Source organism: Carassius gibelio, chromosome B22 (assembly GCF_023724105.1).
Source record: "Carassius gibelio isolate Cgi1373 ecotype wild population from Czech Republic chromosome B22, carGib1.2-hapl.c, whole genome shotgun sequence".
NCBI lineage: Eukaryota > Metazoa > Chordata > Actinopteri > Cypriniformes > Cyprinidae > Carassius > Carassius gibelio.
The window spans coordinates 18,024,963-18,051,677 of NC_068417.1; the positions used below are offsets into that span (position 1 = coordinate 18,024,963).

At 37.4% G+C, this 26,715-nt stretch overlaps 2 protein-coding genes and 1 long non-coding RNA gene across 22 annotated transcripts in view; 2 read left to right on the forward strand and 1 right to left on the reverse strand.

Annotated features, from left to right (window-relative positions):
- The window catches only part of LOC127988476 (uncharacterized), a 48,741-nt gene extending 28,373 nt beyond the window's left edge, over window positions 1-20,368 (forward strand). Inside the window, exons 2-20 of one of the 6 annotated variants that reach the window (XM_052591240.1) lie at window positions 4,507-4,528; window positions 4,681-4,740; window positions 5,034-5,093; window positions 7,667-7,735; window positions 10,148-10,377; window positions 10,497-10,587; window positions 11,768-11,928; window positions 12,002-12,058; window positions 12,406-12,483; window positions 12,745-12,822; window positions 12,926-12,979; window positions 13,170-13,214; window positions 13,318-13,389; window positions 15,153-15,224; window positions 15,308-15,361; window positions 15,528-15,575; window positions 15,665-15,870; window positions 16,977-17,133; window positions 20,146-20,368. In XM_052591240.1, coding sequence (XP_052447200.1) covers window positions 10,185-10,377; window positions 10,497-10,587; window positions 11,768-11,928; window positions 12,002-12,058; window positions 12,406-12,483; window positions 12,745-12,822; window positions 12,926-12,979; window positions 13,170-13,214; window positions 13,318-13,389; window positions 15,153-15,224; window positions 15,308-15,361; window positions 15,528-15,575; window positions 15,665-15,870; window positions 16,977-17,133; window positions 20,146-20,249 — 1,470 coding nt within the window. In that variant the 5' untranslated portion in view covers window positions 4,507-4,528; window positions 4,681-4,740; window positions 5,034-5,093; window positions 7,667-7,735; window positions 10,148-10,184 and the 3' untranslated portion in view covers window positions 20,250-20,368. Of the gene's footprint in view, window positions 1-4,506; window positions 4,529-4,680; window positions 4,741-5,033; window positions 5,094-7,666; window positions 7,736-10,147; window positions 10,378-10,496; window positions 10,588-11,767; window positions 11,929-12,001; window positions 12,059-12,405; window positions 12,484-12,729; window positions 12,823-12,925; window positions 12,980-13,169; window positions 13,215-13,317; window positions 13,390-15,152; window positions 15,225-15,307; window positions 15,362-15,527; window positions 15,576-15,664; window positions 15,871-16,976; window positions 17,134-20,145 lie in introns of all 6 variants that reach the window. The other 5 variants (XM_052591243.1, XM_052591241.1, XM_052591242.1 and 2 more) reach the window with 5 other exon arrangements.
- The window catches only part of LOC127988515 (SLAM family member 5-like), a 74,095-nt gene that overhangs the window by 36,737 nt on the left and 10,643 nt on the right, over window positions 1-26,715 (forward strand). The window lies entirely within an intron of this gene.
- LOC127988519 (uncharacterized) lies at window positions 288-23,395 on the reverse strand. Of its 15 annotated transcripts, none has more exons than XR_008161695.1 (13): window positions 17,664-20,125; window positions 15,655-15,828; window positions 15,129-15,216; window positions 13,137-13,202; window positions 12,727-12,810; window positions 12,394-12,504; window positions 11,852-11,906; window positions 10,483-10,568; window positions 10,191-10,364; window positions 9,005-9,190; window positions 8,805-8,926; window positions 5,478-5,550; window positions 288-947 (listed from the first exon to the last, which is right to left on the reverse strand). It is a non-coding gene; the product is annotated as an uncharacterized LOC127988519 (long non-coding RNA). The 15 variants fall into 15 exon arrangements; XR_008161696.1 differs by lacking the exons at window positions 288-947; window positions 5,478-5,550; window positions 17,664-20,125 and adding exons at window positions 20,132-20,193; window positions 20,363-20,395; window positions 22,919-23,395 and having other exon boundaries at window positions 7,707-8,926; XR_008161697.1 differs by lacking the exons at window positions 288-947; window positions 5,478-5,550; window positions 17,664-20,125 and adding exons at window positions 20,132-20,193; window positions 22,919-23,395 and having other exon boundaries at window positions 7,707-8,926.

The window sequence follows — 26,715 nt, forward strand, 5'->3', positions numbered from 1 at the left end:
GCCGATCGGAGCAAGCAGATACATGAGGAAAACTAGAGTTTTTAAAGCACTACCATGTCACACAGACGCGACAGTTGTTGCAAAGAGCTATGCCAGAAATATAACGAGGAATATTTTTTTCTGACGAGGATTTGTCAATTCGCCCGCTTCCAGTGTGTGTAGGCGATATCAGTGATTATTGCGTTGCATCGCTTCGCTCGCGTCCAAATAGACACATGCATTTATAATAAAATACAAATACAACCATAACTATAAACACACATTAAACACAAACATTACAAGCTTGATAATTTGAGTAACACTTTAATTTATACCATGTCTGTATGAAGGTCAAAGGTTTGTGTGGTTCTTTGATTCCATTCAATACATTGAAATCAAAACCATTTTCATATTCTTATTTTCTTCCAAATAATGATGCTCATAATTTCCAATGAGAAAGTAAAAGGTGACAAAGGCATAGAAAACCCTTGATGTTTAACTGAATGAGGAAGAAGCCTTCGGATGAAAACCCTATACAAATGTTAATTTGATTCATATTGCCTCATAGAATTAATGATACTGACAAAAGTCTCATACTTGATTATGACAGTTAATACTCCACTTTATTTTCTAGTGAAAAAAATAAATAAACTGAGCCTGTAATAAACTTTAAAAAAATCTTTAAATAATAAAACATTAAAGACACACTTTAATGTATTAACTGCTGAAAGCATCGAGGTGGGGGGGGGGGGGGGTTGACTTTATTCACAACATAACAGAGTACATAATAACAGTCTCAAAAAAATAATAGAAAGATCTCTATTAGAATAATCCATAACATTTGCAATGGACAAGGTGTAGACCGTGAACTGGTTATGGACTGCACTTAATGAAACTGTTGCAAGATGGATGTGGGAATGATGGAGGGCTATAGGTAGATCTGTGCTAAGGATGTTGTCCTAGGGTGTCTGGTGGAGAAAAGAAGAGGAAAAAAATGTTAGAGCATTTTATAAGGAAATAATGTTACTGAAAACTTACTGTGTAAACAATAATACAATACTGGGCAGTGAACATCATGTACAATGAACATAATACTGTCAACGACCTCTGTACTAGATACTACACAGCTGTGCCACTGAAATCAGATTCATGAACATGACTGTCACAATATTTATTTGAATAATGTTTTTGGGTGAACCATCCCTTTAAGGTCCATGTTTGATAGAGATAATTGCTCATTAAGCAGTATTGCTGTGAAAGCTGACAGTAATGAATAAAACTGAACAAAGTTCTGACTACCATACAATCAAACAGCACAGAGCAACAAACCCAAAGATGAACTGTGTATGTGTGCCCAAACTGTGGGCCCCTACATCCTTCCCGATTTTGTCCTCCAAACAATGTGAAAACTGAAGTCAAAGAAAACAAATATAGTGAATGTATTTATGTAAGTTGTGCTACACATTAGCCAAAAAAAAGGGTTAAAATACAAACATGACATTGTAAAACAAAAAAAACTCTTTGCTTGCCATTTTAAAGCATAAAACATATACAAAATCCTAAGAACAAAACACCCATTAAATGTTAACTGTTATGGGGAACATGTATTCACGTTAATATACACGTATATTCTGAATATAGTAAATTTAACATAGCAATTGTTTTACGTGTAGTAACTGTAGTAATTACATGTATACTCCTTTACATTTAATGCTCTCATAAATATAACATAGAATATTAAACCTACATTTAAAATAAATATTTTAGTACAATGTAAATTCTAGTCGGAATCATTGCACTCCTATTCTCTTCAATTATTTCTAAAATTAGACAAGGACTCTACCATCAAATGTAAGTTGTGCTCTGGAGAAACATGACTCAGGTCCACACACATCTGTCAAAGCATCTGTCAGAGCAAACTGCAAACAATATTTCTTTACTGAAGCATTTTCTCCGCTACTTTCAAGTTTTGTACTCTGTATGTGACCCAAATAATCCTATCTACTCCAAGTTATAAAAGATGCTGCTGGTTCAGATTTAACAGAAGACTTTTAATTGTATGGATGTCGCCATCTTTGATAATACTTTACTTTACTACTTTCCTTTAATTAGAGCAGCGGTTCTCAGTTCCAGTCCCCGTGCCCACCAGCTCTACATACTTTTGTAAGTCTCTCTTTTTGATTCAGATAATCAGCTCGTTAGAAGAGAGCTCCGTGCATAACCTGTGTTCCCATTGACATGGTCCCTACAAAGTGTTCATTGCTCCCTACTCCCTTAGCAGGGGATATCTGTTGAAGTTTAACTCACTTCAGAACATTCATTCATGGATTTGCGCTGCACAACATCTTCACACACAGACAAGTGTGACTTCATATACCTCTGTAAATAAATACAATTTAAATAATGCTTGACTTTAGTTACTTGTTCATATAGTTACTTTTTCACACAGACAGCAATCGAAACACTATTGTAAGCAGTTGTGTGCAGAGAACATTGAGACTCACATCTGTAAGTAGATGCGGAAAATAAAAATAAAGAAAATAAAATGTGGCATTTTATCAAATTAATCTAGAACATTATTTAATTAAGATAATTGGTTGCAGCCTAAAAATTACCCATTCAAATATAGACAACAGTGTGCTAAACAACTGTTTAAGAGCTATTTTTTTTTTAAGAGCTATAACTTGAGTCTTTTTGTTTATATTTATGGGTGTTATGAGAAATCTGGCAATCAGAGATGCAGGATGCTAGTTTTTATTTTTAAATTACCTCTTCAATGTCTTCATTAAGAAATGTTCAAGAAAATGTCACTTTTATAGCAAAAGGCAATAAATATCATTATTATTATGATTATTCTCTATTGCACAAGGCTGAGCGAAAAACTTTCTGCATAATGTGCACATGCATGTCTTTAGGTCACAAGGTTTGGAATTTTATGGATTTATAGTATTGCATACATTTACATTTCTAACAATTATAGAACATAAAATAATAATCTTTGTTTTTTCTTGCTATGCGTTTAACGTGACGTGTATCGCAGTTGATTTGGGATCAAATTTGTTTGTTGCTAACTGAACATGCACCGCGGTTCGTTCCAAAACGCGTTGCTTCAACATATGGTCGGGTAAAACTGTTTAAAATTAGTTCACTATTAAAAACCTTTCAACAATCTCACCAATGACAAACATACTATCATAAAACTATACATTTCCACCATTCATACTTTACCTCTCAACCATCACTCCACCACATCTTGCCCTGAGGACTTCTTCATCCCTTGGCTCATTGGCGACTCGCACGCGTACATCGCCACCTATGGGGTTGCCCAATTTATAATAATAAAAAAAGGAACTCTCAGTCTGGGAGGAAAAGAAAGAAGTAAAACAAAACAAAAAATTATATGGCTTATATTTTTGGTAACACCATTGCTTTTAATATAATAGGAAAACACTATTATTATTATTATTATGTTTAATGCAAAGTTAACGTCGTGTGTCATTATATCATTGTACATAAAAAAAAAAATAAAAAAAAAATGAAAATAATTATTTTTCTTAAAACTTAAATTCTTACTCGCGTGCCAAGCCCGCGAAACCAGGCAGCGGGCCTATATAAGCAGGGGTCTGTGCCCACCGCGCGCACAGCCTGACTCCACTTTGAGTGACATCCCCAGCAGTGCCTTTTTTCTGAGGTAAATTACTTTTTACTTAACCTTTTTAGTTAAATGACTTTTTAAAAGTATGGACCGACAACAAAAGTAAATGACATTTAAAACTATGAAGAAAGAAAGTAATAAATTGTGATTATAATAACAATCCGTCTGAGGGAACAGTTCGTTTTTCTGAGGGTTATACTACTAAAATAAATAGCAGACATTTTCACTCATGAAACCAGTTAAATTGTAGTAAAAATTGGACTTATAGAATTTTTTCTTTTCCGTTAAATGTATCACATTTCACGAAGACGATTTTCCGTCGTTTAATATAACGTTACAGGCCGCTCATCAGCGCCGTTAAACACCGAAATGCCGTTAAATCCGTGTGACGTCATTGCTGATAGAGCCAATCCGCTCCGTTTGAGAGACGCTCTTTCATTTTAGAGTTATGTCATGTTAACATTACTTTAAAAGAGACCAATCATACAATTATTCTTAATAATATATTCATTATTCACAATTGTATGGAAAGTAGTGCGTTGTCAGGTTTAACTGCGAGCGCGTAAACCCTTTCTCTAACACACGCTGGCGCATGCACTTAGAGAGAGAGAGCGAGAGAGAGACAGACAGAGCGAGAGAGAAAACTCATAAGCCTTGACACCTTTATAGAAATCGGTGATTCTCAATAATGAAAATGCATTTTTACTTTGGCTTATTTGTTAGTGGGCTGTAAGGTCTCATCAGAAACATTGCTCTGCATTCTTCTTCTTATCATGCTTTATCAAATAATATTATACATATCCATCAGAGACTATAAACTTTGGGATTTAATAGACTACAGTGAAATTAATTATCTTCTCTCTCTTTTTCAGTGTCGATTGCCGTCTTATTGTTGTAAGTGGAGTCAACGCCATTTCTTATTTGCCAGATTTATCACAACATGTTTAATCAATAATCACTGATGAAAGTGAAAATATTTTAATGTGTACAGACATATCTCACTCGTATGCGTTGTTCTTTTTCTCTCTTTTTTTGTTTGTCTACAGCAGCTACATACACCACAACGACTCTTTTAAGAGCCACATCTTGAGAACGTCTTTGACTTTGTAAGTATATATTTTAAATGACCACTCAGTATTTGGGTTTAGATCAATTACAACATCATGCAGCATGTTAGTAATGTCTTAATGAAGACATTAAAGGAATACATAAAGGAATAAAAATAAAAAAATTATTAAATGCATGTATGAATGAAATGGAAACAAAACTAGCATTGTGCATCTGATTTGCCAGATTCATCATAACATCCTAATTAATCAATAACCACTGATGAAAGTGAAAACATTTTAATGTGTACAGACATATCTCACTCGTATGCATTCTTCTTTTTTGTCTACAGCAGCTACATACACCACAACGGCTCTTTTAAGAGCCACATCTTGAGAACATCTTTGACTTTGTAAGTATATATTTTAAATGATCACTCAGTATTTGGGTTTAGATCAATTACAACATCATGCAGCATGTTAGTAATGTCTTAATGAAGACATTAAAGAGATTCTTACATACATAAATACTAGCATCCTGCATCTCTGATTTGCCAGTTTCATCATAACAATTGATTTTTGATATCAGGAATTCACATTTTTAAAGGGATAGTTCACCCAAAAATTTTTAATCTATAATTAATTACTCACCCTCCACGTCATTTCTATTTTCGAAACACAAATTAAGATTTTTCGATGAAACTCTCCAAAATGGCAGAAGACGTAACTCGGAAAGAATAGCAGTTGAAATAAATTGTTATTTTTGTTATCTTTGTGCTCAAAAAGTATTCTCGTACCTTCATAAAACTGAAGTTGAGCCACTGATGTCACATGGTCTGTTTTATTGATGTCCTTACTACGTTTCTGGACCTGGGAACATTACAGTTGCATTGAAGTTGATATCAGGAATTGCCCATGCAACTAGTGAAAATAGAATTACTGGTATTTTAAATAATATTTTAACTAAGAAGAGGTATGCTAATGAGTTAATGAATATTAAGGAGATCTGCTTTTCCCATAATCTTCTTTTTAGAGTCAGTTTAGGCAAAAGATGGAGAAAGAACATTCATGGACAGAAACGGCCCCTCCTTTATTTTTTTAGTCAATAAAACAATTATATTATGGCTAGAATTTGTTTTTTGTTTTTTACAAATATTTGTTAATTGTTTTAAAGTAGTTTTTATCCTGTTTCTATTTATTGTTATAAGTCCTTTGGATGATTAAAGAAAAACAAATGAACAAGGCACCACTGGATTCAAACTCCACCACTTAAACCATCATATCTTGGTAGCAGAAACGATTTTGTATATACATAACTATAAAAGATTATTTACTATTATTCTGGGTCAATCTTAAAAAATATCTTTAAAAATTTGTTCGGATGACACTCACTGTCTCATGACTAGACATGTGCCAGTATTCGATAATGCAATATATCACGGTAATTAATATGCACAATATTGTTATCATGGGCACTTCTAAATGCTGTGAATAATTATATTACAAATTATTCAGAATTTGGGATGCATTTTAAGAATACTTTTCCCATCAACTGGTCAAAATGCACAACACCACTGTATGTGTGTGCTCTGATGTAAACAAGCACACATGAGAAGCTCATGAGGAACACTCGAATGAAAGCACATTCATGCTGACAGCAGATGGCGCTAAACTGCAGAAAATGCAGCCCTTACCCTGGAAACCCCCAAAATAAAGCAGCTGCACTACTTTCAAAAAACGTATTTAAGTAGATTTCAATAACTATTTATATTTGTGTATTCGCTGTGGTGCTCAACACAGCACCAAATACTTAAATATTTAGACTTAATAGGCCATTAATTTTAAAACTTTTTTTTTTTTACATTTTAATCTGGACTGCAACATGCCCTAGATATTGTTTCAAAGTGTTTTATTTCTTTGTTGTTTGTTTACACTTTACATTAGGGCTTCATTAGGTAACAAACTGCCAATGAAAATTTCTTCTGAACATTCATTGATCTTAGGTATTCCAATATTTAATAACACAGTGTTAAAATCTAAAGTTGCAACGGTGTCATTTAATGAGCTAACATGAACTAAGACTTGTACTTTTTAACAAAGATTAATAACTTCTGTAGCAAATGTAGCTATTGCTTATTGTGAATGTTAATGCAGTAACTAAGGTTAACTAATGAGGTCTTATTGTAAAGTAATACCAGTAGCACTTTATTTTACAGTCCTGTTCCTCATGTACATACTATGTACTTATTATAGTAATTACAATAACTATGTAATAACTAGGTACTAATCCTGAACCTACCCCTAAACCTAACCCTACCCCATGTAGTTACCTTGTATTACCAGCTTTACGAATTACTAACTTTCTTAGATAAATACAATTTAAGTACACTATAAGTACGTGTTAGTACACGTACTGTAAAATAAAGTGTAACCAGAATACCTATTGGTCTTTATAGTTCTTTTGCACTTTAATCTGTGTAAAACCTTAACTTTATATATTTTTCTGTATTGCTTTATGGTATTTTTATTTAAATATTCAGTTTTTTTTTTCTTTTTACGAAAAAAGTTATTAAACCTGTTATACTTCATTATAACCATTTTTTAATACTAAATTTCAATATTGTGATAATACCGTATACTGTGATAAAGCATTAGTAATTAAATCGCAACATGAAAATCTGATACCGGTATATCCCTACTCATGTCATTAAATTTTGGTCAGATGAAATTTATATTTTTACATTCATATTGACATTTTAGCCATTCTTATGAGTTTAGTTCCAACCCTCATCCAACAATTATCATCTGGTTGGAATTAGAGAAAACATTTCAACTAGTTTAATTAAATGGATAAACTATCTAAAATAAGTGACCACACATATTTATTAAGCTTTTGGATGCTATTTCCAGGCAAACATTTAGATCCAATACTTTAAACACCACGACAAAACTGACATTACCTGTTATATTGCTTCCCCAATTACAGAAAGTTCTCTACAGTCAACCACACTCACTCAACAACGATATCCACAGTTCACACTTGATCAAAACCAAGGTATGTGTATTTATTGTGACAGAATTATTAGACATTACGCATTGTCACGCATATTAGACATTGATTCTGAATTCCAATCTTGGGGACCTATAACACTACACATTCTGGATGTCCGTCTCATCTAGCATGCTCTGTTGGGTTAAGGGGATTCTATTATATGATGAGTTAAACCACATGTAAAAGACATCCAAAATGTGCAATGCAAGTGTCTTCCAAAACTTGAGTTGAGAACCACTGCATTTGGCTTATCAGGTTAGTGCACTGCATTTTCTGTGTGTGTTAATATCACAGTACCATGGATTGCAAAAAACCATCTTACTGGACATTGCGACGAAAAAAAAAAGGCTAAGGTGGACAAACAACTCCAGTCAATGGAAGCATCACTACCATCATCATGGAACATGGAACAGTATGGTGGCATGAACAGTGACACAAGCAGCATCGCTGATGACAACAATGACTTTATGGACGGTTTGTCCCATATTGATGAGCCTGAATGTGTCACCATGGCAAGTGCTTCACATAGCAGTGAATCTGACACAGACTCAGACACAGATTCTGAACTGCATCCAAATTCCCTTAATGATGACTTGGCAACCTGGGCAACAGAACAACAAATAACACATGTGGCACTAAATTCATTACTTAATATCCTCCGCAAGCATGATCTGAATCTGCCAAAAGATGCCAGGACACTATTAGGAACAGCGCGTTCAAATAGAACTGAAGTCCAAAACAAGGCTGGTGGCCAGTACTATCATTTTGGTCTACTGGAATCCATTTCAGGTGTACTCTACAACAACATGGACATTTTACGGAATGTGAGCAATTTGAAGCTCCAGGTGAGCATCGATGGTCTGCCTCTCTACAAGAGTTCATGAACTCAATTCTGGCCCATTCTTGTAACTGTGCAACATTTGGTGCAGGAGGAACCTGTGACAATAGGTTTGTTTTGTGGTGATAGTAAACCAAGCTCACTGGATGAGTATCTTGAAGACTTCATCTGTGAAATAAAAGACTTAAGTCATGGTTTTGAATTTGAAGGACTCAAGTTAACTTTACAGCTTACCTCAATGATTTGCGACGCACCTGCACGTGCTTTTCTGAAAAAAGTGAAGGGCCATGCAGGCTACCATGGATGCGAAAAGTGCATTCAGGATGGTGTGCACCTGGAGAACAGGATGACATTCCCTAGAAATGATATGCCTCTTAGAAATGATGACAACTTCAGAAATAAGACTGATCCAGATCACCACCATGGCATCTCACCACTAGAAGAAACATCCTTGGATATGGTCTCTGGATTCCCCCTTGATTACATGCACCTTGTGTGCCTTGGTGTCATGAGGCGGCTTCTCCACTTGTGGCTTCGACTGGGTCCTCTAACTTGCAGGCTGTCAGGATTTCAAGCCACTGTGCTGACAGAAAGTTTGGTTGGTGCCAAAAAAAATGTACCTATGGAATTTGCGCGCAAACCAAGGGCAGTGAGGGAAATAGATCGTTGGAAGGCGACCGAGTTTAGACAGTTTTTATTGTACACAGGCCCTGTTATGTTGAAAGACCTACTCAGCACGGAGGTATACAAAACTTCCTGCTGTTTTTTGTGGGAATCTTCATCTTGTGCAATAACAGCCTAATTGGTGATCACATCGACTATGCCAATGATATTCTGCGACTTTTTGTCACACACTTTGGACAGCTATACGGCCCCAAATTCCTGTCCTACAACGTCCACTGTCTTGTACATCTTGCAGAAGATGCAAAACACCATGGTGTCCTCGACAACTTCAGTGCTTTCCAGTATGAGGATCACCTTAACAAGCTGAAGAGACTCCTGCGGAAACCTACATGTCCTCTGAGTCAAATTGTGAGAAGGTTCTCAGAAATGCAAAGCTGCAGCAAAAAAAAGGAGAAAAACAACCCACCAATGCTCAGAAAACAACACACGGCTGGCCCTCTACCTGAATGTTTTCATGGATCTTCACAGTACAAAGAAATAAAAACCTGCTCTTACACTCTTAAACTGGACCAGGCCAACAGTTATGTTTACATTGATGGGAAAGTTGCAAAGCTGCAAAATATAATTTCAGCGAAGGATGACATTTACGTGGCCTACACTACCTTCAACAATCATGAACCTTTTTTTGATTATCCACTTCCATCCTCAGAACTTGGTATTCATCTAGTTGATGGCATCTCAGGACCAACACATTTCTGCAAGTTTGAGAACATTGAGGCGAAAGCTTTCTTAGTTCCTTATGACCGTAATTTTGTTTCAGTCCCTCTTTTACACACACACTAATTTTTTTATTTTTATTTTTTTTGGACTTGCTACTTTTATTTTGGGTAACTGAATCATGCATATGAACAACTGAAATGTAATAAGAATCGTTACACTTTATGGGGCTTTAGGTTGTTCCAGCTAAAATAAAACAACAACAAAAATAACATGTACCTGATAGTGGAGTTCGTCGGAGAAGGGAGTACCGGTCCTGTAGCAAAGTCCTGGTACTCAGATGGCCACTCATGGTGGCCTCCATACAAAGACTTGGACCGGTTACTAAAGAGCGTCAGGTTGATGGAGGCACCACAGCCAGATAAGGGTTGGACCAAGCATCAGGCCAGAATTCTACATGAGTCGGGTAAGCAAGTTAAAATACACTTTAAATAAACATTAAAACAGATGACAAAATTACTAATACATGATATTCCACAGCTTAAGGTTTTCATGAATTAAGTTCACATACTTTGATAATTTCAGCATCATTTGACAACATTTCCAAAAAATGGAAAAGGGCATGCTACACTTCTGACATCTCAGAATCTGAAAATTCTATAAAAAGAATTCACAAGTAAGTTGTAAAAATACATATTTCACTTTAAAAAGATACATTGAAAAGTAATTTCAACAAACAGTAATATTCAGTCTTCTGAAACTATAGAAAGTTTATGTGAGTAACAGATAAATTTATTTACTTATAATCTTGAATTCAGCCCTACCTTTTCACTCACAATTAGTAACCAGCCATGTTCAGTTTCTAATGCAGGGCTCGACATTAACGCTTTTCAGCTTGTCCGGGACAAGTGGATTTTGTGAAGGGGCAAGTGAAAGAATTGTACTTGACCGACAGGACAATTAACCTCATTAAAATTTGAATAAACAATAACTAGGGCAGCACGGAAACTTTGGCGAGAATGACTCTGATTGTATTACTTTCAGTGTAAACTCTGGTTAAGGTCACATAAGTTGAGGCTCGTACAGCCTGTCTGACTCGTGGAGAAATCAAAACTATAAGCGCAACAGCACACACAAAGAAACAAATGTGAACAAACATAAATATTGTAATTCCATCAGGTGCGTGATTTCACATAGAGCAGCTGTTACTACACAGAGCCGTTGATCACAGACATGCTGTGCAAATCCTAGCATATAATGAACTTGGATTTGCGCAGCTTGTCTGTGAACCATGGCTCTGTGTAGTAATAGCTGCTCTATGTGAAATCACGCTACTGATGAAATTTACCGCTGATTAGAGAACCAGCTTTACTGAAGAGATGTGCATTAATCATCGGCCGATATATATCGTGCACCCCTATTTAACAAAGTCTATACTAAAATTATTTTAGTCCACCAACGTTAATCCGGTCATTTATCTCCGGTCTGGTTTAATTGTCGGACTAAAATCACAGATTTTGCGATATGATTGGTCAGCCTGCATGTCAATCAAACTTTCTGCAAAGGGTCAATTTTGCCAATTTTTTTGCCACATTCACATAAGACGAGCTTTTTTATATATATTTTGGCCTTTTCCTAACCTTCCTGGGTTATTGTACGGTGTCAGAAAACCTGTATATAGACCACAGAAAGTAGTATGCACCCTTTTTGGAGTTTGAATTGGAAAAGGAAATTACACTGTATTTGTTGCTTTTTTTTTTTTTTTGATTTTTTTTTTTAAATTGACAAACATGCTAGTTTATTACCTATATAATCCATTTTTGTAAAATAATCTAATTCCCTGATTTTGCTCTTAGAAAGAAAACATTCTCATCAGATGATGAGCTTCATGAAACCCCCAACAAAAAAGTTAAAATGAATAGAGACAAAAATCCACCTACACCAAAAATCCAGCCCGCACCAAAAGTCCCGCCTGCACCAAAACCTCCAGCACCTCTAAAATACATCAAGACAAAAGGTAAAAATACAATAAAACAGTTAAATGATTAAGGCATAATAGTGTGTGACTGCTGAGTGCTATTCTTTTTCAGGTCCTGTTGTACGACCTCTGCTTACAACAAGCAAAGCAGTGAACTCTTTCAGCAATTGTGAGTTTTAAATTGAGAAAACTGATATTTGTGGATGTTTTGTTCCATGCTCAAGAATGTTCCTTAGCCATGGTAAGATCAATGTATAGCACAGGCTCTCGTGATTTGTTGGTTTACATCACTTTTCTTTTTCAGCTTCACCCAATTCTGTTGCTATTTTAACAGTTTGGACAGAACTACTATCATTACATTCATAACTTGAGGATTTACATACTAATGATGATTTAATAATAAACATTTGGTTGCCAATTAGAAGTGATAGCAATCTCAAGCTTTAATAAGGCTTTGTGTAGTACAAAATCTTGTTTTGTGAGGCAGACATAACATCTACATACCAATTCTTTCAGCAGCATTTGTTAATCACCACCAAAGGGCCATGGAGAAGCCAGAGCAGGCCCGTTTTGAGACTTTCCCCAGCTGTCAAGGTAACAGGCTCTACATGAGTACTGTAAACACAATGTAAAAGCTGTAAATTCACAGCATTTATGACTACTCAAAAGCCTTACTCCATAACAGGGTGGGTCAAGTTTCCGATTGCTGAATAAATAGATGACATGCAGTTTGTAAACTTATTATTCAAGTTGATTTTCTGATCATATTTTTATTCCTTTAATGAATAAAAACCAACCATTAAAATGAATGTGTCATGTAAAATTATTTAAATTTACCAGTTCCATCATTCTCAGCTCCAGATGTTCCCATGAGCTTCTCCCAGGCAGATGAGCCACAAGATCATTGGGGTGAACACTCACCTGACATTCAAGGTAAAAAAAACAAAAAAACAATTAGTATTTGGTAAAAGAAAACAAAAAGGACAATTACTGTACACACATAAGGTAATTCAGCATGTTATGTACAATCTGTCAGAGAATGCATTTTCTTTGCTGGGACCTTCAAGTTCCAAGCAAGAAAGAACACAGCGTAAGTTGTATGACTCACTTTTGGTAAATACTGTAGGATTTCATCTAGGTTTACTATAGAAAATGTGCTCTTGTTTAAAGCAAAAAATTTAAAGCTAAATAAGCTAAAATACAAAGAAATAGAGAGCACAATTCAGTTGAAGCAGCAGAATGAGTACCTTTTGTAATGTCAATGAGCTTCTCTCATTCAGACCGCCAGCTGGAAACTTGGGAAGAACACCCATCTATCACTCAAGGTAAAAAACATTAATTAGTATATGGAGGAAATCAAAAACACAATTGCAAATGAGTCATGGCCTAACACAACCTAATACAGTTTTTTTCACTTTTTCTAATTAGAGAACAAATTCTCTGCCTTAAGACTCTCTCAAGACCAAAGACTATCAAACACACAACAAGGAAGAATGCAAAGTAAAAAAAATAAAAAAAGTCAATTTCAGTCATTACTAGGGTATCACTAAAAGGGGTCATATGCTATTTTAAAGACCATTATTTTGTATATTTGGTGTAACAGAATATGTTGACATGATTTAATTTTGAAAAAAAACATTTTTCAAATACTGTACATTATTGTAGTTCCTCTATGTCCCGCCTCTCTCAAAAACGTCATTTTCAACAAAGTCCCTCCTTCCGTCAAGCACAGGCTGCTCTGAATGGCCAACTGACCCAATGCATTGTTATTGGGCGAACATCGCAAGCACTCGTCGGAAATGCAACGCCCCTTTCCATAATTGCAAGCTTCATCTTTCAAAGTAAATATCAAGACTGTTAATAATGTCCTTCGTTTTACCATCAGTTCAAGCCCGAAAGGGGAACAGAGTCACGTGACAGACACAGTGATGATGCAGTACACAAGCCACGGTTAAGACAGCTTATGTGCTATGATTTCTGACAGTCTGTTTACTCTGCTGTGATGTTACCCTCACACACACACGTAATCACACAACATGTTACTCTACGCTGCGGAAAACTCTGCATTTGAACAGTCAATAGCAAACACTTAAACTATTAAGAAAACATACTTAAAGTAGCTGATTCAGAATAAGCACCAGATTCAATTCAAGTTTATTTGTGTAGCGCATTTTACTATACAATCGTTGCAAAGATTGTCATAGCAAAGTCGGAATTTACCTTTTTTTTTTTTTTTTTTTTTAATAGCGCACAGCCAGCCTTGTACTCTCCTAGGTTCACAAAACTGTCATCCATTAAATGTGTTGTACAAATTTGAACATCTGGGCTGTTCTGTTGTAAATAAATCTTAACAATGATTCCTCATTGCATATACTTTCGGAAGGCCACATAAAGTGCTTTTGCTTCGAAACACAAAGCGTCTCCCTGACATGACTGCTTTAACACTAACTGCGGTTCCTGAAACCACACCTTTTTTTTTGAGTGAACATTTGGGCGGCATTACGCAAATATTTCCACATCTTGACGTAGATGTGTAGGGGCGTGTTTGAATGAGCCGTTTAGCATGGTCTGGATCAGCCTTATCTTTTAGATAGAATAAATCCTTTAGTGGGAGACTTTAAGCTTTGTAACTCGGTAGATCTTATACATGTACAAATACCTACATAACACACTGAAGAAAAGGAAAAATAGAAATCACATTATATGACCCCTTTAGGAGCCCTTGAGCCAGATTTACTAAACAGGCCAAATTAGCATTAGAGCACAATTCCATAAATTTGCCGATGGGAGGGAAAATTATGCGTGCAATTTACTGACAATGCAAACTTTACAGAACAGACGAAGCCAGATCATTCCCACAATAACCAGTGCAATCTACCAAGTGCAGCGCAAATTACCGCCTGCTTTAAGAAGTGCCTTTTTTGGGCATTAAAAATATAGCAAATACAAATAATTTGAAGAGCACAAATGTTATTAAATCATTGCGTTATTCATCTTAATACTCACCTCCCATAAATTTTGTGTCTCAAAGGAAAACTACTACAAATGCATATTCAAGGTTAAACGCAAAAACAACTGTCCACATCTTTTCAGCACTAATACTTTACTGCGCCTCTTTAGTAAATCCTGACAGTACTATTTTAACACCAAAAGAAGGTTTGTGCTGGTGCAAGCTGTTAGTAAATCTAGCCCATATTGTATCAGTGTCATGCACTGTCAATGTAGCAAATACAACTTACCAACTTCACCTTTCTTAACTCCAGCTGTTCCAGTGAGCTTGTCCAATGAAAATGAGCAAGAAGAGGCTTGGGGTGAACACCCATCTAACTTTCAAGGTAAAAGAACATTCATAAACACATACACTGCAAATTAATAACACTAGGTTTATTAACATTACATTTTCTGTACAATCCATCAGAGAACACAATCTCTGAACAAAGATCCTCAAGTACTCACCAGCCAAGAACAAATAGTAAGTCATTTGTAATTTTTTTTTTTTTTGCCTGTTGACAGCATCGTTGCTCAAAAAGTATGTGTATCATCAGCCTAAGGCCTTAAGCATGTAGCCATATCTTCAGAAACTCAATTTTTCATGACATGTTAGTTTAATCACATTTAAGAGCTTTATGTGCTTGCAGGTGCTTCTGGTGTGAGACGATGGAGCTGCATCACTAATCAATGTACACGTACGTTAAATTGAAGTGCTTAATTTGTAAAATTATACATCTTATAGTTCAATTAAAATACTCTCCCAGATAAACTTACTGTGTTGCAGCTGTTGAGAGGACAATTCTGGAGGCACTTAATGAACTGGACATGAAGATCAATCATCTGACTTCAGTGGTCCAGTCCCTTGCAGCAAACAACCGTTCCAGTGCTCCAGTGGTGGACAGCGAGGATGAGGTCTTTCCTCTCACAACCATGGAGGAACTAGACAAACTGGAAAGAAAATTATCAGAGAAAGCAATGATGCAAAAGATGGTGAAAATCATTGACATTTGAAGGTTTAACAGTTGCAATGAAGTAAATAATATTTATTATATACCCGGTTTCACAGACCAGGCTTAAGGCTAGTCCAAGACTAAAATGCATGTGTGAGCTGTCTTAACTCAAAATAACTTGCAATAACATTTTTTACAATATGTCAGTGCCATTGTTTCATCTCAAGATGCACACATGCAGCATTTTTATAAAAGCAAAACTAGGACCTATAGTCCTGATTTAAACTAATCCCTGTTCTGAGCTCAGTAGTAACTGATTACATGCAATCTGGATTACGTAAACAGATTCTAGTAAATAAAGAACTTGTAATTATATAAAATTACATTTTATAAAACTCATAATCAGACTACAGTTACTTTTTATGGATTACATGATTAAATATTTACAATATAGTAATAGATTATTCTACATTCGATTATTAATGTTTAAGAACATAGCATCTGCATCAACACATTGATTTTTACAAAAAAACATTTGTCGTCTGATCACCTAATATATTTATTTAAAAGTACTCATGAGATTTTAAAATATATATATTTTTTTTTAATAATTAAGTGTCACATTTCTATGTTCTTTGGTTCTGCGACACTGGTTATGGTCACATGACATGCAGGTAAACAAATTAAACTTTTTTTTTAAATGCTTTATTTTAATTTAAAATCTTTTTGTGATTTAAATAATTATTAGCTTCTCATTAATTGAACTCACAAGCCTCCTACAGTTCATTCACAAACACCAGTTTGAGAAAACTTGACATAATATATTATTTAATGCATTTCATGCTATAAATAACAACAATTAAAATATATTTACTTACTCTTTGTATTTTTATGTCATATGGTACTTTAAATATCCTATTTAAATTTGATAGACTACTTTTAGATTACTTTTGACCAAACTCATCTGATTACATTATTTAAAACGTGTAATGTAATGGCTTTCATTGCTAACTACAATTTTCTAATGTAATTTGGAATCAGTAACAGATTACAATTTGTGAGTAACTACTCAGCTCGGTCTGTGAAACAGGACCATAATGTTTGGGCATTGTCTATAATGTTTTGAAATGTGTTTTTATTTTTAAGGTGAACAGCTTATCCATCAGTGGAGGACACACACTGAAGAAAACAATATGGAGAATATGCTCCAAGGTGTTTGGTCCTGTAGCCAAACAACTAAACTGGTGTGGTAGGGGAGAAAAGCGAGGGATCAGGAAAACAAACATAGGAGCACTCCTAATAGGTAAATTACGTCCAAAATGTTTTCCAATGTACAGTGTACGGGGAACACTTTAAATTAAGGTTCATTAGTTAACATGAACTAAGAATTAACAATACTTCTACATAATGTATTAATCTTAATGTTAATTTCAGCATGAATCAATGCATGCATCAATGCATTATTAAAATCATACGTTGTTCGTTAAAGCACGATTACCCCTCGTGAGCTTTTCATACAGATTATTAGGCCTACAAAACATAATATATATTATGCATGTGCCTACCAGCAGATACATGCCGTTTTAACAGTGTAAAACGCGGTTTCATACTCACAAGAGCGTTTTAGAAATGTTAACTTTTGTTTTACGATTAACAGTTAGGCTGTGACGAAGAACTGTTGATGAACCACAAAATCAGCTGTTACCGCCACTTGACTAAACCACAGAAACAACTATTCGTCAATATTAAGCTAATACTTATCTGTTTAATTTACTTTATATAAAAATCAAACGTACACCACACATATTAATGACAATGAATCTAGCTACGTACCTCAGTTTTCCCGCGGCGATCACTTCCACGTGCGCGTCGATGTGATGATTTGTAAGCACATGCGCAGTACTGATGAGGAGTCGACTCCAAAAGAGTCGATTCCTTGAATCTGACCAGCCCAGTTTTCGAAGTAGACTTAATATAAAATTATTAATATTCAACTCAGGCTGTGTCTCCACTAATCTGGGAGTCACTCTAAAAGAACCTGAAACCGGTACCAGTTTAAAGTTTTTATGACTGAAGCAGAATTTCAGCACCACTGGAAATGAACAGACATGAAACGTTCTACTTGTATGTTAAGCCGCGTTTCCACCGCAGGAACTTTACCCAGGAACTAGGGACTTGGTCCGGTACTTGGTGTGTTTCCACCGCAGGAACCAGGAACTAAATAAAAGTTCCGGGTAAAAAAATGCCCCCCAGAAAGTCCCTGCTGGCGAGGTGGTACTTTTTTAAAGTTCCGGAACTTTCGGGGGCGGGACTTTGGCGCTAAACATGCTGATTGGTTGAGTTCACGCAGCATTGGTTGAGTTCAACCACCATTTATTCGGATCAACATTTTCAAAATATTACTGTTATTGTGTCATGAAATGTAATTTTAAAAGTATTTCAGGCGAGAATGTAGTTGTTTCAAACTCAAATCTGTTGTTTATTTATAAAGACAGCGCCTATTTAAAAATGTGTTTCGCCGATCTCGTAGACGGTGAGCTCCACTCGATCAGCGGGAGCTCAGTCCTCATGTATCCGCAGAGAGCAGCCTCTCCTGGGATAGACCTTCTGATATGCGCCGCTGGCTCTGATGTGTCTTTAGTGGTTAAACATAAAATATAATTCAGCTGCGGGGTAAATCTAACAGGTTTTCTTTGGTCTGTATTCAATTTATCTATATGTAAAAATGAAAATAAAAAGGCAAGTCTATATAATATTTCTTTCATTGTAATGGCTGTATATAACGTTACACTTATCCCTGAACTAAGTACATTTCTGCAGCTGTTATTATGTTTAAATGAAAATGAAAGGAGGCAGTGGTATTTTATATCCTATTTCGTTTTATTGTAAATATACTGAGGGGAAAATAACAGTAGCCAAAGCGATCTGAGTTCACGCAGCATTGGTTGAGTTCAACCACCATTTATTCGGATAATTTTCAAATATTACTGTTATTGTGTCATGAAATGTAATTTTAAAAGTATTTCAGGCGAGAATGTAGTTGTTTCAAACTCAAATCTGTTGTTTATTTATAAAGACAGCGCCTATTTAAAAATGTGTTTCGCCGATCTCGTAGACGGTGAGCTCCACTCGATCAGCGGGAGCTCAGTCCTCATGTATCCGCAGAGAGCAGCCTCTCCTGGGATAGACCTTCTGATATGCGCCGCTGGCTCTGATGTGTCTTTAGTGGTTAAACATAACATATAATTCAGCTGCGGGGTAAATCTAACAGGTTTCTTTGGTCTGTATTCAATTTATCTATATGTTAAAATGAAAATAAAAAAGGCAAATTTATATAATATTTCGTTTCATTGTAATGGCTGCATATACACATTTCCCTGAACTAAGTACATTTCTGCAGTTGTTATTATGCTTAAATGAAAACGAAAGGAGGCAGTGGTATTTGATATCATATTTCGTTTTATTGTAAATATACAGTAAGGAAAATTGGAAATTGGAGTATCCATGACGAGCAGACTGAAGTTATCAAGTACGCTGCTGTTTATAGATTTACCGGACTTGCGTCGTCGCGGACATCACGCTCCCGAGAGGAATGCACAAAGTCTGAACCAACTACCGAGGATGCACGTCCAAAATCAGCGTACTTTTTTTTTTTTTTTTTTTTAATCAGCAGTACTTTGTTTTGAGAAACGCGCGCAGACCTACGTCACCAGTCTATTTGCCTAATCTACCCGGTACTTTACACCGCGGTGGAAACGCAGAAAGCAACAGGTCTGGGGGGAAAAAAGTTCCTGGGAAAAAAGTTCCTGGTACAAATGTTCAGGGTAATTTCGGTGGAAACGCGGCATTATATTAGCCTACATCACGCTGAGTGGCATTAAAAACAGTAGACAAACATTAATTGCACATCAATTATTTATATTAATTAGATAATATTAAGGCAGGCTAATCATTCTCAGCTAGTAACTCGCATCGGGATCATATGAACAATTAAACAGACATAAGACTAAATAAATGTCTTATTTTACATTATTTTGCGCAGTTAATGCATAATTCTTAAATGGATTTGTTTGGATCGGCATGCATTTATCTTACATGACTAATAGAATAATGAATAATTTAATTGATACTGATACAGACATTATAGCTTTGGGGAAGGACGGATGTTGCAATCATTTTTTATAGTTTGCTTATCATTGTCTAAATTCATAAGAGCCCAGTTTAAAAAAAAACATATTTTGAGGATTTAATTAAACAATAAGTGAAAAAAGTTTTATTTGTTAAACTTATTTAAGTTTTACCTTTTAACATGCAGGAGCAGCTATGAAGAATCCCGTGCTTCCGTCGCCAACTGAAGCAGAGGCTGAAAAACACATTAAGGATTATCTCCGCTTGGCCCCAGGGAGAATGCCTTGTTAGTCAACTTGATTTTTTGTTGTTTGTTTGGTTGGTTCAGGATTATAATAATAATAATAATAATAATAATAACATAAATGACTGCTTATTTTCATTCACTGTTAATAAAAGGATACAAATCATTCAACAGCATGTTGTGTTCTTTCATTCTGAGTGGAAAATACTTGGGGTTAGTTATTATACTTTTCTCATATGTGAAGACGCATGCATAATCAGTGTAACTAAAGCTGTGATCAATAAAAGGAAATATGAAGGAACGTATAAAATCGTACAATTAAGAACGACGTCTATGCTATGTAAATCAGATGTCTAATAGACGTAACATTCAAATATTAAATGTCTGTAATACGTCTCCCGGAGATCGCTGGAACATCGGAAAAAGACGTCTATGCAACGTCTTCCAGATGAGCAAACGCCCTAAAAACGACGTCTCCCAGATGCAAAAGCATACATCGCACAGACGTCCCCACGACGTACCTGTGCTATCTGGGTATGTAGCTTAACATGCACTTTTTAATAAAAAAATATATATATAATTTGGGGTGTCATATTAATGTACAACAAAGCATAAAAAATTTGTAATGGTTCCGAAAAAGTTCAAAGGACATGGTGTCACACCAGAGGACATGGTACAAAAATGTAAAAAAAATCGAATAACATTGCAGCTTCATAACAGGTCCGTTTAGGTCAAATAAATGTGTGTATGTATCTATATTACGTGTCCTAAAATATTATGGGCATCCAGTACTCAAAATAGTTTTAGAACCACTGACCGGTAAAGTAAGCCCAGACAGCAACATAGTGTTGGCCCAGATCCGGCCCACATCTGGCCCGCATGAAATCCATGTGGGCCAGATGTGGGCCAGACCTGGGCCGAAACTGCTTGCTGTCTGGGAGGTGATCTGCCAGGACGTGTCTTCAGAAAATGGCACATCTGGTCACCTGGTATAGGCCATATCTGGCCCACACACAGCAAGCCACGACGCAAATTAAAGCCGGTTTGTCGCACACGGGCCAGATCTGGCCCACACACAGCAAGCCACGACTCAAATTAAAGCCGGTTTGTCGCACACGGGCCAGATCTGGCCCACACACAGCGAGCCACGACTCAAATTAAAGCCGGTTTGTCGCTCACGGGCCAGATCTGGCCCACACACAGCAAGCCACGACTCAAATTAAAGCCGGTTTGTCGCACACGGGCCAGATCTGGCCCACACACAGCAAGCCACGACTCAAATTAAAGCCGGTTTGTCGCACACGGGCCAGATCTGGCCCACACACAGCAAGCCACGACTCAAATTAAAGCCGGTTTGTCGCTCACGGGCCAGATCTGGCCCACACACAGCGAGCCACGACTCAAATTAAAGCCGGTTTGTCGCACACGGGCCAGATCTGGCCCACACACAGCGAGCCACGACTCAAATTAAAGCCGGTTTGTCGCACACGGGCCAGATCTGGCCCACACACAGCGAGCCACGACTCAAATTAAAGCCGGTTTGTCGCTCACGGGCCAGATCTGGCCCACACACAGCAAGCAACGACTCAAATTAAAGCCGGTTTGTCGCACACGGGCCAGATCTGGCCCACACACAGCGAGCCACGACTCAAATTAAAGCCGGTTTGTCGCACACGGGCCAGATCTGGCCCACACACAGCGAGCCACGACTCAAATTAAAGCCGGTTTTGTCGCTCACGGGCCAGATCTGGCCCACACACAGCGAGCCACGACTCAAATTAAAGCCGGTTTGTCGCACACGGGCCAGATCTGGCCCACACACAGCGAGCCACGACTCAAATTAAAGCCGGTTTGTCGCTCACGGGCCAGATCTGGCCCACACACAGCAAGCCACGACTCAAATTAAAGCCGGTTTGTCGCACACGGGCCAGATCTGGCCCACACACAGCGAGCCACGACTCAAATTAAAGCCGGTTTGTCGCACACGGGCCAGATCTGGCCCACACACAGCAAGCCACGACTCAAATTAAAGCCGGTTTGTCGCACACGGACCAGATCTGGCCCATAAACAGCATGCCACAACTAAAACCGGCTTGATGTGTGTGGGCCAGAGATGGCCCATATAACCTCTGCCGCTGCCAGAACTGAGCCAGATGTGCCATAGTTGGCCCAGATGAGGCCCGGATATGTATGCTATCTGGGAACGCACATGCCTCTGCATGTGAAAGCAAGCATGTTGATGCAGTGAAGCATAAGCAGATATGCAAAAACGAGCAACAAAATAAATACAAACTGAATGAAAAAGACAAAGCAAACACTTTTAATTGCAAAAGATGTGGAACGGAGCATGCATCATGCAGGGTTTCCCATTCATTAATTTGTGGCGGCCCGCCACAATATCACTATTTAATATGGGTACACTTGTATTTTATTGTAGAGCTGCGCGCTGCTTGCTCCCTCCCTCTCACAAACTGACAACGGAGGCACACACGAATAGCCCCTCCTCTTCGAACACGTTCTGAATCAAAACATGAGCATGCGTTAGTTAGAGGCACTGATCTATAATATAGAATATATATAGATCAGTGGTTTGTGGCAAACAAAATAATCTGTTCTACGACATTGGTTACTTTCACTTTCTTTTTAGCGTGATTTCTGGGTGGAGTGCTTCAATTAACGGCAGAAGGGAGTTGTATTTAAAGGGAGTGTGTCATACCTGAATCAGAAGCGTCATTCGTTTGTTTGCACATGAGGGTAACCCGTATGAGTGATAGTTTACGGTGGAAAGACGGCTGCGTGTCAATCAGCTGTTTCATGGGTTTGATGTCTGGTGCGTGACTGAAGCATTGCACTGCCAGACCAACTTTCATGAGCAGTCCTGAAGACAAGGAAAAACTGCTTCTCCACCTATCTTGGTGTCTGGTGACCCGCGATACTCATTGGTGCCTTCAATACCTGCAAACGTGGTCAGTACCTTTGCGCCGCCATTACACACACTGCAACACACGCACGCACCAATTCACAAAGCTTTCATATTCGCACATTCTGTGTGCTTAGTGTTTTGTTTATAATTGTTGTTGCCCGTTAAAATTATTGATGCTGTTGATTTAATGTGTGTGATTTAATGAAACTGAATGAGATGTTCATCCAATGTTTTCTTTGTTCTCTCTTTTTCTTTATTTTTTTTATGGACATTTTTGTGAATGAATGTGGACACGAATCTGCAAACGTGGATTAGCGTGACGCGGTCGGTCTCTGGCAAGGGCACGGATTCCGGAGAGAGACCGCTAGTGGGACCGTGTGGTCATTTCTTATTTTTATTTTTTTGTCCATTTCGTTTTCTGTGTTATGATTTTGAACATATGAAAGAATAAATATCCTGATGACCTTTAGTCTGGGATTATTATTATTTGTTGTGTAACAGGTGGTTATTTTTCTGCTATCCTGGGTTAAATTAATTTTTGACAGGTTTAATCCTGTCTGGCGCCCGAAGGTTTTTTTTCTTTAAAAGGATTATTTAAGTTAGGGCGCCTACCACTGTTATAGGTTAGAGGACGGATTGTTTCCGATGCTTAATGCTTATTACCCCAGCGAAGATTCCAGAATCAATCCGGAGTTGAATGGTTAGTAATGAACACTGTTGCTCAACATAACTCTGAGAAGTTAGTCTATGTTAAGCGCTGTCGCGTTTCCATTACAGATTCGCGCAAAACTTTTGTGTTTTTTTTCTAAATATCGATAAACAACTATTGCGAAATGACGGCGTTTCCATTAACCGATGTTATGCGACTAAAACGTCATTTTTTTTTTTCCTCTCGCGATCAGTAATTCCAAAAATCATGGCAACGGACGTTGGTAGGTTTATTTATATATTACAGCCAACAGACTAGACAGTATATTATTATTATCTCCAGGTTGGTGTGTATTGGTTTTTGTCCACCTCAATCTCCAGGTTTGTGTGTGTGTGTGTGTGTGTGTGTGTGTGTCTTTTTGAATGTTTGAGTGTGTCAGTAAGTTAATGAGTCTGTGTGTGTCCCCATCTCCAGGTCCAGTTTGGTGTGTGTCTGTGTGTGTGTGAGTCTTTTTGAATGTTTGAGTGTGTCAGTAAGTTAATGAGTTTGTGTGTGTGTGTGTGTGTGTGTGTGTGTCCATCTCCAGGTCCAGGTTTGTGTGTGTGTGTGTGAGCAAAATTTGCAACAAGAAGTCTGTGGAGCAGTCATAGCATAGAAAGTGTAGCAATGGCATAGCAATGTAGCAAAAGCAATGTCTTTAAAGGGATAGTTCACCCAAAAATGAAAATTCTATCATCGTTTACTCACCCTCAATTTGTTCCAAACCTGTATGAGTTTATTTGTTCTGCTGAACACAAAGGAAGATATTTGGAAGAATGTTTGTAACCAAACAGATCTCGGTCCCCATTGACTACCATAGTATATATTGTACTGGAATGGAAATGGTAATGGAAATGTGTACTTGTCACAAAAAATAGATTATATATATTACCCCGTCCCCGGTCCCCAAACACCACACCACCGCAAATAGAATCTAATTCTGTGGGAAACACTGTCATGCAATTGCCCCCTATATGGCAAACAATGCAATAACTGTGATAAAATGAATCACTTTGCTAAGATGTGTAATTTTAAGAAAGTGCATGCGGTTGATGATGACGTCACAGATCAGAGACCTAGTCTGTTCGTTGGTGCAGTGCAAATGCAGACAGGGAGAGATGAATGGACAGTTGACTTGAAACTGGAGCACAAACATGTCAAATTTAAACTTGATACTGGTGCACAAGCCAATGTAATCCTGTACAGCCTCCTGCAAAGAATTGGAAAAAAGAACATACTCAGACCCACAAATGTGAAACTGTCAACATACACTGGAGACAAAATACCTGTGAAAGGAAAGAGTAACTGGACGGTGAAATATAAAAAGAAAACTCATGTGAAAAAAACTCAATCAGATGCTAAACCAATATTAGGAATTAATTCATGTGAACAAATGGGGCTCATACAGTGAGTGATGGAATTGAGCAAAAGTGAAAAGATGGATATTTTCACAGAGTATGCTGATGTGTTTGAGGGCGTATGTCGCCTGGATCACACGATCCATATAGATAAAAATGTAATTCCAAAAGTTCATCCACCCAGGACAATTCCAGTGACCCTGAGAGAAAACCTGAAAAAAGAATTGAACCGAATTGAAAAACTGAAAAATAACAGAAAGGATTGAAGAGCCCACACAGTGGATCAACCCCATAGTGATTGTGGAAAAGTCTAACTGGAAATTAAGAATATGTTTAGACCCCCGAGATCTCAACACAGCGGTAATGAGAGAACACTAACAATTACCAACAGTAGAAGAAATAACAAGCAGACTGTCAAAAGCAAAATATTTTACAGTGTTGGATGCAAGTTCAGGTTTTTGACAACTCAAATTAGATGAGGCCAGCTCTTGCCTTTGTACATTCAACACTCTTTTTGATCACTTCAGATTCCTCTGACTCCCTTTTGGGGTCAACTCAGCGCCAGAAGTTTTCCACAGGACGTTGAAACAACTTTTTGATCGAATTGAAGGTGTTGAGACATACATTGATGATATTTTGATCAGGGGAGAAACAAAAGCACAACATGATTACAGACTGAGGCAAGTGCTAGAGAGAGCAAGGGTCAAGAAGTTCAAGCTGAATATGGAGAAATGCAAGATAGGCCTAGAGGACATCAAATATCTTGATCACTTCTTTGCAAAGGATGGTTTGAAACCAGATGAGACCAAAATAGAGGCTGTCAGAAAAATTCCCACTCCAGAATGCAAAAAGGATGTGGAGAGATTTCTAGGCATGGTCACTTACCTTGCAAAGTTCATTCCAAACATGTCACAACACACTGAGCCTTTGTGTGTACTTACCAGAGATGATGTTGCCTGGCAGTGGGAGGAGGAACATCAGCGCGCATTCAACAAATTGAAAACGATGCTCATTGGTGCCCCCTAGCTCAGATACTACGATGTCAGTCTGCCAGTAACACTTTCTGTCGATGCATCTAAAAGAGGGCTGGGTGCTGTTTTACTCCAAGAAGACAATCCAATGGCTTACGCATCGAATGCATTGACTGAAACAGAACAGCGTTATGCGCAAATAGAAAAGGAGATGTTGGCGATTGTGTTTGGAGCAGAGCGTTTTCATCAGTACGTTTATGAAAGAGAGGTAGACGTACAATCAGACCACAAACAGCTGGAAGCAATAATGAAAAAGCCGTTGAGCAGCGCTCCAGCTAGAATACAGAGACTGTTGATGAGATTAGAAAAATATCAAGTGAACGTACAGTACAAGCCAGGTAAGGAGATGTGTATATAGCAGATGCATTATCCAGAGCATGCATACCTGAGACCGACTCTCCTGATAAAGAAATAGAAGCTCAAGTGCATATGGTAATGTCAAACCTACCTGTGTCAAATGAGAAACTAAAGGAAACTGAAAAGGATGTGATTCTGACAAAACTCACAGAGACA